Source organism: Meleagris gallopavo, chromosome 6, assembly GCF_905368555.1.
Source record: "Meleagris gallopavo chromosome 6, MGAL_WU_HG_1.1, whole genome shotgun sequence".
NCBI classification, from domain to species: domain Eukaryota; kingdom Metazoa; phylum Chordata; class Aves; order Galliformes; family Phasianidae; genus Meleagris; species Meleagris gallopavo.
In genome coordinates, this window is record NC_139409.1 from 15,660,715 (window position 1) to 15,675,789 (window position 15,075).

At 40.5% G+C, this 15,075-nt stretch overlaps 1 protein-coding gene across 1 annotated transcript; it reads right to left on the reverse strand.

The window, feature by feature from the left end:
• Positions 1-730: 730 nt before the first annotated feature.
• RAB18 (RAB18, member RAS oncogene family) lies at positions 731-14,457 on the reverse strand. The gene is made up of 7 exons (XM_010712515.3): positions 14,207-14,457; positions 12,087-12,142; positions 6,699-6,760; positions 5,872-5,944; positions 4,184-4,302; positions 4,042-4,108; positions 731-2,603 (listed from the first exon to the last, which is right to left on the reverse strand). Exons 1-7 carry the CDS (start codon positions 14,272-14,274, stop codon positions 2,428-2,430), a joined length of 621 nt encoding a protein of 206 aa, XP_010710817.3. The 5' UTR covers positions 14,275-14,457; the 3' UTR covers positions 731-2,427.
• Positions 14,458-15,075: the final 618 nt, after the last annotated feature.

Genomic DNA, 15,075 nt, shown 5'->3' on the forward strand with positions numbered 1-15,075 from the left:
AGTTTTATAGACATGCTTGCATTACAGCCAGTGACAGCGCACTTGGAAAAGTGTTGGTACAACACTCACCTGCAAAGAGAAAACAATGGAAGTATGAAAAAATTTGAAAGATAGCAACCACAAAATTAAAAAAAGTTTGAAACAAAAGAAATAGAGGAAGAACACATGACACTAAGTTTGCTCTACATACTGGAAGCACACGAAACCTCCCCTCCAGTTCACAGCTTCTTGAAAGAGGAATGAGGGAAGAAGTGAGACTCTAGGAAAAGCGATTCCTTATGGACATATCTAAATATGCTCAGAAGAGGAAGAAGAAATCAAATAGATCAACAGATCAAATAGAGAACTCTTCAAAAAAAAAAAAAAGACAGCTCTGTTTGAAGCCTTACTAAGCAGGCTGTTTCAGAATACTACTCTGTCCCCTCACCCCATCTCCAATTTTCCAGAGAAAGAAGCAAATGACTTCATTCTTCTGCAGAACAATGCCACTATTCAGAGTCCCCTGCAGTTCCTCTCCCTTTGGGAAGAGAAGCTGTCAGATTAGGCAGAATCAGAATAAAAGATGAATCCTGATCCTGTGATAAAAGGATCTTTTTGATACAAACTAAAAATTAAGTCCTTTCCCAATTCAAAGATGTACCCAGACCAGGTGGAAAAATGGATATGGAAGTACTACAGGCCTCTGCCTGCATTACAACATCTGCCCAATATTAGTGAAATCATACCAGAATAAGTTATTCAGAGCTTTAATGCTTCTACAGGTCTCCACTGCTACCAACCTACACAAAACAAGAACCAGCGACCTCAGCACTAACAGTAAGACATGTTCAGCTCACATTCTGCATCATAAAACATTAATACAAATCTAACACTTCAATATAATATGTATGTGTATTTAATAACAATTACATTTACATATTTAAATTATCCTACTACATCAACAATACTATAGATACAATATTTGGTAAAAACAACTAGTCTGGTTAAGTCTCCAAATTTTGATATTGTCTTCAAGCAAGTGTAAAACAGAATAGAAAGCAGTTTCCATGTGAAGAAAAGTGTATTTTAACAGAAGCAGCCAAGATCTGCTGCAAAATACAGATCATGTACGCTGACATGTACACAATACCTTGCAGTAAGAAAAGGCAGTAATTCACTATATTTACAAGAAGTTGCCCAACAGTTCAGTTACTGATTGCACTATAGTGATTATTAAAAAAATAAAAATCAACACAGCATCCTTGTCTTGTCCTTCACAAATCAGAAATAATTTCTCTGTAAGAAATGACCTTGTTTAAATTGCATGTGCTAGAAAATATACAACTCTACAATAGAAAGAGGTTAGAAAAGTTGAATACTGTGGAAAAAAAAATTTATTAGTCTATACAAGTCTTCTGAAACAAACCATTGGCTTTGATACAGTTAATTCAAGTGAATACTCATTGTAATAGTATTTTCCATACAGTAGCCCCAGAGCTTCCCATTTAGTGTCTGTGATAGGAAGTTATATTTCCAAACAGGTAGCCACACAAAGCAGACATAATACAGATCTTCACAGTCATAGTGAGCTACAGTTTGAGATAGTTATAAGCATTTAAGAAAATGAGGCATCTGTACTGAAGAGTGGCAAACTGATTCACAATGAAAGAACAAAGATGTCATTTAGACTCCTTGCCAAAAATGAAGACTTTCTACAGCAGGCCTAGAGTAGACTGCATCATAAAAACCTAGAGTGCAAGAGTACCACAAATTTAGTATATAAATATCACAGGATTAAAACTCCAGTTAAGCCATCAACTGAAGTGATGATTAAAAAGAAAAAAGGGCATCCCTCAGCTTTGCAAAGGAAGCTTTCAAGGCATCTCTTCCAGAAGGTGCTGATATCAATTATGGCCTGTGCCAATTTGTATTTTTGACAGCTCAGCTGAAATACAAATTCAGCATTTACCTCAGAACTGTGTAATTGTGTTGTTTTTAATATCAAAAAAGCATCTACTAGAAGAGATGAAATGTAACATTTATAGCTTACACTGTTTTCAAGGTCTGTGTACACTACGTAGTTCTGTAATTTCAGAGTATTTAAAAATGAGACAGAAAGCAGACAATGTAGTAATGTGCATGTGTTAGATGGATTTGTTTAGAGTACTTACATGATGGATGTATATAGTCATAAAACTTTTAGTGCATTTGTTCCTGCACATTATTTATGCTACTTTATAAAAACCTGAAGATGGCAAATTGGGCATGCTTACCATAACATTCTCAAACTGGGAAAGCTGCAGAACATTTTTCCTACAAGTGTTCACTGCCATGATACAAAACAAGTATGTGCAAACTGCAAGGTCCCTAAAAATAGCATTTAATGGATTTATTTACAGAAAGATGTCACTATCTGTTTAAATATGCAAAGAATAAGCCTCCCAAAGTTTATAACATAGAACAATATCCACCACAAGCACCTCCTCCATGTCCTTCTTCCTTGTTTGATAATTTTACACCTTTGTTTTGGCTCTCACTCTCCCACAGTCCAGGAGTCTGAATGATTTTTTCAACAAGTTCTTCAAAGGCACACTGTACACCATCACACGTTTTTGCACTTGCCTCTAGAAAAGTGACACAAGAAGTCCAGTGTTAGCATAGCTTCCAATAATTTGTTCAGTACTTCCTCTTTCAGAAAAGTCTTAACCTACCACCTAGATTTACAACTTCTACAACATGTTCTACAACATGTAGCAGTATCATAATTAGCAGGTACGCAGATGTTTGTTCCCACTACTTGCTGCTTTATTAAGAGAACTTTTAGATTGAATGTCACTAGAATATATGGAGACTCACAGTTTACATTTACTTTTGCTGTGGAAAGCACTTCAGTAAGAAGAAAGTTTTCTGCTGCCTGAACTGTAGGACTACTATCACTATAAGCAAAGGACTCCATACTGTAGGTTTCTGGTTCAACCTCCACGATAAAACTATTCTGTTAAAAACTGACCAGGGGTCTCATTTCTCCTGCATTGAGCAGAATTCTTGATAATCTCATTCAGGAATATTTCTTTCATCAACACCACAAAACACTGCTCACTGGGTGTATTAAAAGAACAAACAGAAACCATCTGTAACTATTCAGTTCCACTAAGGCTTGCCCTGTTCTTCTGTACAGTCACACAGACACTTAGCTCACACACAAACATGTGTATTAAGTTTCATGCTTCCTTTTATATTCCATGCACTTAACAGCTTGCACCTCAGTTTTGAGCTTCTTAAATTTTCACATCTGACTCTAAAGCCAAAAATACTGCAAAGTGCTAGACAAAAACATGTTATTAGTTGCACATGAACACATCTACATCACAGAGGAACACAGAGTGTGTCAGTGAACTGCTTTGCTACTAGAGTCGTCCTATTAAGTACTTCTTGCTGATTCTTACATGAAAGGGTTAACAAACTTGTGCATAAAAATGTATAGTGAATTGATTCTTTAATTTAATTTTAAACTCATCTCATTTACAGCAAAATGAGACCAAGATCCTTCCTCCGGTCAGGACAGTCACTATCCCATCCTACCCACCATTTACAAGTTAACTATATTCCCACTTCTTTTTACATTCCATTTCTACTCTAGGTTTGTCAAATATCAGCTCTTTTGCTATACTGAAAGTTGGCTATTAGTACCAGTTTTCCCTGATTCATCTTGCTTCTGTTTGTAACTCAGCAAGTAGGTCTGGACTAAGGGGGGAAAAAAAAAAACACTTAACAATTATAAGAAATCAGGCAGAACCTCAAAGCAAAAACAGTTTTTGTCAAACTACAGTCAATCCTGTATTCCACCCTTAACTCTTACTGAGCTCTCGAGTATACTCATTCACAGTTAAGCTAGACCACTGGACACATTTAGACAGATTTATGGAAGATGGGTGTAACTTATCTTTGCACCTACTGCAGCTGAGAAACACCACTAATGTGTATAAAACTTCAGTCCTACAGAAGTGCTACTTTCATCAAAACAAAACTCAAGTAAAATCTCTGCAAGTATCTGTAACATACCTATGAACAACATGGAATGTTTTCTTGCAAATTTGAGACCTTCGTTTCTGTCAACTTCACGGTTTTCCTATAAGACAGTATTAATATGTATTATTAGCAAAATATGCTAGCAGAACATTCAATGCAGTTGAACCAAGTTTACCTTATCAATCTTGTTTCCAACAAGCATTTTCACTATGTCATTCCTTGTGCAGTACGTTTCCAGTTCATTTAACCAGTTATCCAGCTTGACAAAAGTATCTCTTCTCGTAACATCATAAACTGAAAGATATAAGCAATATTATTTCAAAATACTTTTTTCCAAGACAGACACCCTACATTAGAACAAGAGCAAAAGTTATGTTTTTTGAATTAGAAAACCAAAGAAACCCCAAGGAATCCAGTTTAGACTTCAATCACCAGCTCCAACCACTGATGATACAAATGCAGAACAACTCTAAGATTCAGCTATGTTTAGACATTCTGGTTTATAGGACAGAGACTATTATCTTCAAAGAATTCCACGTCTGCAAACCACAGATACAGGATACTTACTAACATCGTTACAGAAGATACATCTAGTGGATGTCACCACCTTCTGCACTGAGCATCTCACTTGTATGAGTGTTACTTATACTGCACTGCTGCGGTGCTGACAGAATTGCAGAATCATCTAGGTTGGAAAACGAGCTTCGAGATCATTATGTCCAACCATCAATATGATCTCCCAAGTCTCACTACTAAGCTATGTGCTGTAATGCCATGTCCACACATTTCAACTACCTCCAGTGCTGGGAACTCCACAACTACCCTGGGCAGCCCACTCCAATGCTTTATCACCCTCTCTGTGAAGAGATTCTCCTTAATATCCAATCCAACCACCTCCCCTGGCATTATTTGAGAATGTTTCCTTGCATTCTATCTCTAAGACATCTGAGACAAACATCCTCCATGGTGCAACTTATGTATGAGTAACAAGGTCTCTCTTCAGCTTCCACTAGACCAAACAGCCATAATTTCTTCAGTAACTCCTCATTTTTAGCTAAGAAAGTAAACTGACAACTAATGCCCTCAGCACATTAGCATTCCATTTTACGTAGCATTTTATATGAGGTACAAGTAATGAGACGCACTAACAGCTACACTTCCTAGATCTAAATTTCAGTAGCCAGTGACTACCTAATATTCACCATTTCAAGCACTGAAAAATCTTCCTTCATTCTCCTACCCCATATGTAAATAAGTATTAACAGTTGGTTTCACTCGCAAGAACAAGTGATTTCTAGAGAGTTGTTCAACAAAGAAATAGTAGAGGATTATTTTAAAAAGTCAGAGGGCTAATCTCAACAGAACTTCCTAACTCCCAAATAGCGTTTGCTTACTCTTAAGGCATTCAATACTAAGTAGTAAGTTCAGAGGCAATACCTAAGGAACTTAAGACATGTTTTGACAGTGTCTTCCTACATGGGGAACATAATGGAACTTGAAAAACAGTACCTATGAAACAAAACCTACCAGGAAGTCTAATGACAGGTTATTCCAAATTAAGCAGTTGGACTGAAGACAATAACTGAACAGTTTAGTGAAGAATCTCTCCAGTCAGAGAAAGCTTTAAAGAGCGCTAAGATACCCCTTTAAGAAGCAGCAGCTTATAAACTCATGCACAGTCCCTGTTTCTCAGACCCATGAGACAGACTACACAGTAGCCAGACATAAAACTAAACATCTTTTTGTATAGGAGCTGCTCCACGCAAAGGTCCAAAACTTTCAAAGAAAGGTTAGGTGGGTTGGTACTCCAATGCATGAGAAAACCATCAACTTATTCAAAATCGCATGCAAAGCTGTACTTACCTAGAATAACACCCTGTGCACCTCTATAGTAACTGGGTGTTAGTGTTCTGAACCTCTCCTGACCCGCAGTATCCTAAAAAGCCATCCAGAAAGTTCTGTTACTCAGAATTTGAGCAGATTCTATTTTAGCTCTCAAGCATCCTACAGAATACACAATATAAGACTCAAAGTAATTTAACATACGCAACAATCTGAATAACTGAATTTACATCTGCTTCTGTTGCTTCACTCACATTAACTTTAAGATTCTGCATAGTCTGTCCCAGGAAACACATTTAAACTGCCAAGTGCAGTGAATAACTGGATTAGAGAATGATTAGATTATTTCTATTGTAGCATTTGTTCTACAGCTAGCAGGCAGCAGCCAGCCAGAAATACAGCTGTAACACTAAGATTTCATAACAAGCATCAAAGTCTGTGGTAGAGGTATGTTTCTCCCTTCTAACATCTCAGTCCAAAGACCCAGGGTAAATGCAATTTAACATCCCATGACAGAGCTGAAAGAAGTCCGTATGTTTTAAAGTAAATTCAACTTTACATCCTCAAATTTGAAGTGCCAACAGCTTAGAAAAGAACAAGAAAACCCCCACAGCTATTAAGAGTGCTGATTCCTTGTCAAAGTTCAGAGTATTATTTAATCTATCTGAGCAGTACACATGCTGCAGACTTCACATATCAAAAATGTAAGTAACTTCAGGTACTAAAACCCCCATGCCTCCAAATTACCCTCCTGTATCGAATCATTTTACATTAAACAAGTTATACCTTACACAAGCCATCACCATTCCCAAAACAAAGCAATATATTAAGAACAAGACAAGACTTACCCATATTGCTAATTTAGCCTTGTTTCCATCAACTGAAATAGTTTTCACCTTGAAGTCCACACCTGGAGAAGGAAAAAAAAAATATGTTACTCCTTCAAATATATACTCCACATGTTCTGAAAATGGAAGAAAAAAATCAAACTCATAAAACAAGCAGCAGTAAGTTCTATCGGTTACTTCCACACTTTTTTCCCAACACTCATAAGGTTTTATTGAAGAGTTTCTGTAAAAGCCCAATAACTTTATAGTCACTGACTCAAATATTTTATGGAAATAAGGGAAAAAAATTCCAACATTAAAGTACACTTGCCTTGACAAGCATTCATGTTTTAATTCAAATGGGTTAACTTTCAATTCATTACTCAAAGACATGTTCTTGAGCATATCACTGGCCTCGAACAACATCCTTTCAAAACAAACAAGGAAGCTGTAGCAAGGCAGGGAAACAGCAAACAAGCTCATCAAATAAGCATAGACAGGGACTGATCTAATACATGACCTCTATCCTGTGAGAAATAATGTTAGATGACACTAATTGCTCTAACGAGCACATCAAATAAGCTCCAGGTTATTTGAACATCTTATAAGGATTCAGAAGCATTAGGGACTCACAAGTACTGCACATAACGATGGAGACACAGACAGACATCATGGTAACAGCTCTACTGTCGTAGAGGTTGATTATTCATATCATCAGGATTTTATTATTATTTTGTTTTTAATACATGGGAACTAAGAGCCTATCACTTCCCCAAGAAAAGCTACAAACAACAACATGAGGACAAACTTAAAAACTATGGTAAAACAAGTGAGGAAGAGGTCGGGTACAGTTAGGTTTCATTTTGCTCCCCATCAGCCAGTAGCCCTGAAATGAAATATAATAATGTCATTTTTCGGTGGCAAAGACTCTTAATCCCCAATTAAGCAGTAATATAAATCTTTATGCCATGCACAAGTATGGCACATTATTCTGCAGTTATGTTCACAGAAAAGAAGTGCCACCACTAGCTTTCATCTTTTAAATACCAGTTCGTAGAACTTAGTACAGAGCAGGCTTCCATGCTAGCAGATTGCTACAACTGGGTCCTGAAGAACATTCTGTCCCAACAATTTTTCAGTGTTCAGCAGTAACTTTTATGCTAACAATCTCCTCCTCCACAGCAATGCTGTATTTCTTTCCCTGAACTGTGAAAATCACCACTGCTCAGCTAGAACATCTGACTGCCAACAGTACAGATTTACCCATCAATCCAATATTAAAATCTGTAACTGTAGGTGTTACAAATCTATCGGATACTTCACATAAACCCAAAGCATGTCTCAGCAGTTTCAAGGACTTTTTTCCCCTTTAGAGCATCAATTGTGTTTCAAAGCCAGGTTATTGTGCTCCCATTAAGTTAACAGACCAAATGTTGTGTCTGTTCTGCAATTTTCACGTAATGGAAAGTGCACATGCACCTTTAAGTTAGTCTTGCTGATAAGCTTAAAATCAAGAGGTAATGTTTAAAATTTGCACAAGCAATTTGTACAAATTAAGACACTAAAATAGTGAATAAACCCCATGTATTATAGACTGAATTACTAAAAGAAAAAAGCACATTAAAATATATCTTTTCAAGTGATTAAGACACATCAAATATTCTATAAGCAAGACAATTTATTTTTTTTTTAAATGATATAAGAAAGCAAGTAGAAAAGTTCAGGCCTCTATAAAATTGTTTGTTAAAGAGAACAAGCAGTGCATTTCTGTTCTGTAAGTGGTTCAGTGAAATGCAGACATGTTCTTGTGACAAGTGTCAGTTCTAAGCTTGCAAGATGAGTTGATGTCAGCTTTCTGTTGTCAGGGCGACAGACAGTGCTTCCCACCATACTCTAGCAGGCAGCCAAAACCAAGGGAGCATGGTCTTATACTGTACTCATGTGTGGAGGCACAGACTGCCCGAGGGATCCGGCACTACACACCAACAGACTACAGACTTACAGTCTGCAAGAAACAGTTCTGTCCCTTTCATGCTGCCGCTGCTCTTAGTCCACCATGCCATGCTGTACTTATACCAAGTGCAAAGTCAGCTGGAGCACGTTATCTGTGTTAAAGGTAACTGAGAAGCCAGGCATCTGGGAGCTGCGGGACTCCAAGTGCAAGGAAGGCTACAAAGCTAAGAGAGATGTATGTAATACATTACTTCACTTATGAAATAAGGATTGCATTTCATGTTTATCTAGAATCTCTCATACAGAGAGCAAGGAGGCAGGCAAAAGCAGTAAGGACTACAGAAAGTGGTGGGGCACAGTTTGAGATGAAGCCCTGCAACAAGTTTGCCTCAAAAGAACACAAGGAGGACAATGACCTGGTAGGAAGAACAGGACATGGTTAATCCTGCAGAAACTACTGAAGCCGAAATACTTATCCGAATCAGTTCACACTCCTGAGAATAATGCAGGACTGATAGTAAATCCTAAATAATAAAAGCCCTGCAAACAAATGGTTTGAAATTTATATTGCACACAGCAGCTGTAGATTTGTACAGGACACACACTTTTCCTCTTGTCTCAAAAGGAAAGAGACCAGCCTTACTGCAGCCAAGCCTTAACACAGTATTCTCTCTTCCTTTTTTATTCTAAGTAAAAGCCGAAGACATCTCACCCAACTCAGCAGTCAGTAAGCAGATGACATTGAAAGATAACACTTTTTGTAGTCAATCCACACATTTTGGAATCGCGTGGTGCTCTGCAGTCCCACTAGAAAGGACTTCCATCCCCAAACTCAAAGTGAAACAGCGTTTGATCAGCCCAAGAAAACATTCAAGTACAAAACATTCACAAAGTCTTTTGGCATCTCACTGTCTTGCAAACCTCAGTATTTCACATCCAGGATTTGTCCTGTAGCAGTAAAGAATTCTCTAAGAATTCACTCCCAAATACTTCGTCTCTACAAAGAAAGCCTGTCCTAAGAGCTGAAAGGCTGCCTCTCAGTAATACATTCGTCAGAAAATGGAGATGCTGCAGCTTAGCTGCTTTAAAGAAAAAAACAAAACAAAACAAAGTACAACCCAGATTCTGTTCCCTTTTCATTTAAATGGGGGAAAAAAATCCACAGGAATTTGCTATCCCGCAAGTGCTCCACACAACATGTGACAAAACTTTAACTGCTGTTGTGCAGTGTGACAAATCCCAAAGAGAAGGAATCACATCAGGATCTCTCAGCATCTACTCTAGATTTTTCCCCACTTTGCTCTGCCTTTATGAGGCTCTGCGGGCAGCACTGGGCCCAGGCCTGGGGCAGCCAGCACAACAGGGACATGGAAGGGGTGCAGAGGGGGGCCATGAGGATGCTCAGAGGGCTGGAGGACTTCCCCTACAAAGACAGGCTGGGGGAGCTGCTCTCATTCAGCCCAGAGAAGAAAAGACCTCTGGGAAGAGCTCACCGCAGCCCTTCGACTACACAAAGATTGATGTTTTACATGGTCTGACAGTGAGCTTGCACTAATGTATGTCATGACTAACTTTTCTTGTAACGCAGCTTCATTTGCTCATGGAAATTTGTGCTTCTTATTACCCAGCAATCAAATGTCACAAACCACAATGCATGATTTCAATATTTAGGTCCAAATTAATAAGATACTGAATTGTGCATCACACAATTGAAGATGAAAAACCGTGGCGCAATGCTACCTGAACTTTTATTGTTTTTATTTAAAACAAGCAAATTAATGTGCATCCTCAATGCACAACCCAATTATTTCCTCATGGCATACACTTGTCAAAGAAAACAGAAGCAGCTTAAGTGACTGTTTTGTCCTTTCTGGGACAAGTTAAAATTGTCCTTTTGGTGATGAAGCACTCAGGCTCAATGGCACATGAAAGCTATCATTTACAAAGTCAATAACAACTCTGAAATGTTGTCATTGCCCTGCTAGGCAGATATATGAGGTTAAGTCAGGGATACTCTGAAAACATCGCCATCCATAAGTAAATTTCAGTCCTTTCTGAAGTTTTAAAATCTTCAGAATAAAAACCCCAATCCCTGCATTTCTGAAGAGGTCAGCATGCTGGTTTTAATTGGGCCAGCACACAGTACTGCACCAGTAAGATCAGCTGGAAAAAAAAACCACCCCGACACCTACTCAGGAACTTATGCAACACCAATAGGAAAGCCTCAGCAGTGCTCAGTGCTCAGCAGCAACACGTGCCTGTTTACTGCCTCTGCATATGATCATTCCCCAACCATAATATGCTTACAGCAGTGATTCCCACATGACACCCAGCAGAAGCCATACAGAGAAGTAATGCTATTTATTAAGCCTTTTCTTGTCTTAAATTCACTATCACTGCATTTCTGAATGCTGCACATTGAAAGTGCTCCTCTATCTTATTAACATTATTGAAGACTTCTTAAACAAACAGACAAAGCTGACCTAGATTCATATTTTTTTTTTCTTGAATTTGGCTGCTCCTAATCAGAGTCCTCAGCCAGAACTCCGTAGAAGAAGTAAGAAACGTCCTAGAATTGAAATGCATTGTACAGAGAAGTTACTTTTATTTTACATTACTTCAGTTATTAACGTGGCACAAATGGCCACCAAAAGAAGCACAATCAAACTTCTAAGAACATGATGCAACTCTCTACATAGGATATCCTGCATTCCTGCGTCATTTTCCACAAACACAGTTAATTTCACTGTTGGTAGGTATCATATCAACACAGTCATGATCTCACTCCTTTGTTCCCCAACTCCAGTTTCATGGCTCTCTTCAATATTTTTCAATAGTATTGCTGCCAAGGAACTGATTAGTAACTAGAAAAAACATAAAAACATAAAACACATTGTAACTACTTCCCTGTACGGGAAAAGCAGAAGCTACACTGCCTAGCACACTCCAGTACTGTTCAAGTTGCAAAAGTTGACATCCTCTAATGGAGTCCGAAGTATCTTTTAACACTCAAGCTACCCAAATATCGTATTACTCACAAGTTCTGGACTATCCAAACATCTTCATAGCTACTTTGCAAATAAATCAGTAGGAGACATAACAGTCATAACAGTGTTTGTTACAATTCCATTTTAGCCTGAAGTGCTAGAAAAGATTGGCAGATTGTTGTACTAGAGCTTCCCACTACCCATACTCATGACTTACAGCTTTACCAAGGATGACACTTACCAGGTTTTCCCAGCCAAGGATATATTTTACCACAAAGGGGACAACTGCAGCTCAGTACAGACAATACACCAATTACTGCTACATGCTAAACTGTATCCACATCATTCTTTTCTCACAGAATAACAGACATGACTGAACTTCTCTACCGGCTTGGCAAGTCTAAACAAACTGCTATTTCATTCTGCAGTTGGTGTAAATTTTTTTCAGGTAGCATCAGCACATACTTACCGATTGTTGCTGCAAGTTCTGGGTCAAATGTGTCATCTGTGAATCGCAGCAGAAGGCTGATGGGAATGGGGAAAAAAAAAAAGAAGATTTAGTTATTGCAGCATATTCACAGCTTGCCAAAAGCCTATAAATTACACATCTGAAAGTAATAGCAAGATTACATAGCTAAAGAAAAATATCTCTCATTTTCCCATCCTTACCCTGCAATATAAAACAAAGAAGGAAACAAAATAATACAGTAGTCAGCTGTGTTAGAAGAGCCCAGCCCTTTTCTATACAACCATTAGAGAGTACGCCTCTGAAAGGAGTGCCACTCAAGCTGTCAGATTGGTTGCCTGTACAGCCAGGTGATCTGCTTCTATTCCTCTTTTCCCAGACCTCAGTATGACTGTAAGAATCTCTCAGTTTCACACTGTCTCACAAAGTATTTCTGTAAGCTCATGAAGAAAATTCCAAGTCATCTTTTTATCTAAGAAATAATTCCTGGAATTAGGCGTGCAGCAGAATAAGGACTACACCCATTAGAAAAAGATAGACACTGACCAGCAGAAATAACTCCAAATCATTTTACAGTTTTGTATCATTTCTGTACATGACAGCTTTAACATATACAGCATTTCTCCCTATCCACAGATGTTTGTTACCAATTAAACAGATGCAAGCAAAATTTACTCCCATATTACAGTAGTAGGGTCCTTCCTAGAAGTACCCATAAGCCACAGCACTTGTACCAAATGTAAATATTTTGGCAAGACAAAGTTTCTTAGTACACTATTTCTTTTTTTTAAATCAGTAACCTTATTCATCTGTGGTGAGTAAATATCACCATGTGGCAGACAGCTGCTGGCTATGACTGACAGCTTCTGTTCATTTCCAGGCTAGGGAAACAAAACAAAGCCTTGTTTACTTTTTGGGAGATGCTATTTAAGAGCAGCTATTTTTGTGACAACCAGAACTAATTCTACTAAAGAAGGCAAAATACGGAACCCTCATACTGCTACTAGAACAAAAACATCAGTTTGTAAGCCTGGAGAGCTAAACTCAGCCAATCTCTCATTCTGCCATTATTTCATACAGAGATGTCTTCTATAAAGCACAGCACTGCTGCAGAGTCCAGGTGTACAGCGTTTGGATGAGAAGTCAGGACTTCAGCCACATGCTATGTCAGACTAATCCAAGTACAGCATCGAATACATTCTAATCAAGGAACAGTTATTTCTTCTGTTTTGAAGAAATAAATTTCTGAATGTTTGTTTATGCACTTGTGTGCACTGTGTGTCACATATCCACATACAAAAGGGTAGATTTCTTTTAGTTGAGAGAATCTCAAGTCATGGCTATCACGAGAGGCCTACCACACCTGGCTGTTGATTCAGCAGCTAACAGATTTATAATTAATAGGGTGTTGCTTGTTTTCTCCAATTAGCAACTTATGGGTTACTTAGGGCCATCGTAGGAGATTGATCTTACATGCAAAAAAAGAAAATAGTAATAATCAACATAAGAAGCGTGGTACGTTCCCAGATTACCTACACTCATAAATCACTTACTTTATTAAAGTCTATGGCACTACCAAAAAAATAAGGAAAAAAATAAAAGACAAAAAAAGGCAGCTCAGACAAAAGATGCGACAGCGATGTGGAACACCTGCCCCAAGGACTTGGGAAAGCGCTCCAGGAGAACAGTAACAGAAGAGTCAGCGGCAGACCGACTTCGATCTGTACTTCAGTGCCCCCATCCCCTCCGCCAGCACCGGGACGCGTGTGCGATTACACGCACACGTGAGGATCGACCCCAAAGCAGCAGGAAGATGAGTAAGCACAGCGATGACGACAAAGGCTCAGAGTGCGCAGGGAGGCCCGAGTCCCCGTGTCAGGGTCCGCAGGGCTCGGCGGCGCCTCCGCCCGGCTCAGGCGGCCCCGCCACTCTCCCCCTGGGCAGAGAAGGAGGCCGGCAGCCCGAGCGGGGCCGGCCCGCAGAGGCCGAGGAAGCTCCCCCCAACGCCGGGCAGGCCGCGCCCAGGCCGCGCAGAGGCGGAGGTGGGGGCGGAGTGTCCAACGCGGCGCCGGGGGGCCCGGGCCGGGCCGAGCGGAGAGACCGCCGGGCACGGCGCCCCTCACCTGGACTTGCCGACGCCGCTCTCGCCGATAATGAGAATCTTCAGCGTGGTCAGCACGTCCTCGTCCATCCCGTCGGCACGCCCGGCCCAGACCGACCGACCGACCGATAGACAGACAGAAAGACGTTCCCTCCTCGGGCTGCAGCCGCACCGCCTGCGCCTGCGCGCCCCGCCGCCCCTTTGCGCTCGCCCCTCGCAGGCCGCTCCGCGCGTGCGCCGCAGCTGTGCCGGCAGCGGGGGAAGAGGAGGAAAAACAGCCCCCGCCCTTCGGTCGGCGCGTGCGCAGAGCGGAGGGACCGAGCCGGCGATCGCAGCGGGGTTGGGGCGAGGCGAAGGGAGGGCTTGTGTGCGGCTGGGTGAGGGGTCCGGCGCTCCGGGCTGTGCTACTGGTGCTTGACCCGTCGTGGGGGATAGAGAGGCCTGAGCGTGGGCCTTCGGTTTCTGCTGTCGGAAATCGATGAAAAAAGAAACCGGATTGGGATTGCAGACGGGAAGGAGAAAGCTTGATCCACAAGGTGACAGCCAGCTGCCTGCATCCCCACAGCTAGCGCTGAGAACGGCTGGTCACCAAAACGTAGGGCATTTAATCACCGGCCCTGTACGTCCCCAAGGCTGGCAGGCCAGGGGCTTGGTGGTGGGATGTCCCTCCTTCAGCAGGGCGCCTCTGGGCATGCCACCACGGCAATGGTTGGCCTGTGGTTATGCTCAGCCTTTTGTTTCCCATCTCCTACGTCTGTATGCTTTGACAGTAATATTTTATTTCCAGGTAAATCTGAGTCCTTTTTCTGAACATGCTTCATTATGAAAACAGTGAAAGAGCAGAAAGGACTGGCCCCTGACAGTCCCTAGATGTGCTTGCACTGTGTGTTC

Bases quoted from the DNA above. Each gene is read 5' to 3' on its own strand.
- RAB18 (XM_010712515.3), bottom strand. From the start codon at position 14,274: ATGGACGAGGACGTGCTGACCACGCTGAAGATTCTCATTATCGGCGAG. The intron at 5,945-6,698 runs GTAAGTCTTGTC...ATGGCTTTTTAG, and splicing joins AGGCTAAATTAGCAATATGG to GATACTGCGGGTCAGGAGAG. The intron at 4,303-5,871 runs GTAAGTACAGCT...TATATCTTTCAG, and splicing joins TGCACAGGGTGTTATTCTAG to TTTATGATGTTACGAGAAGA.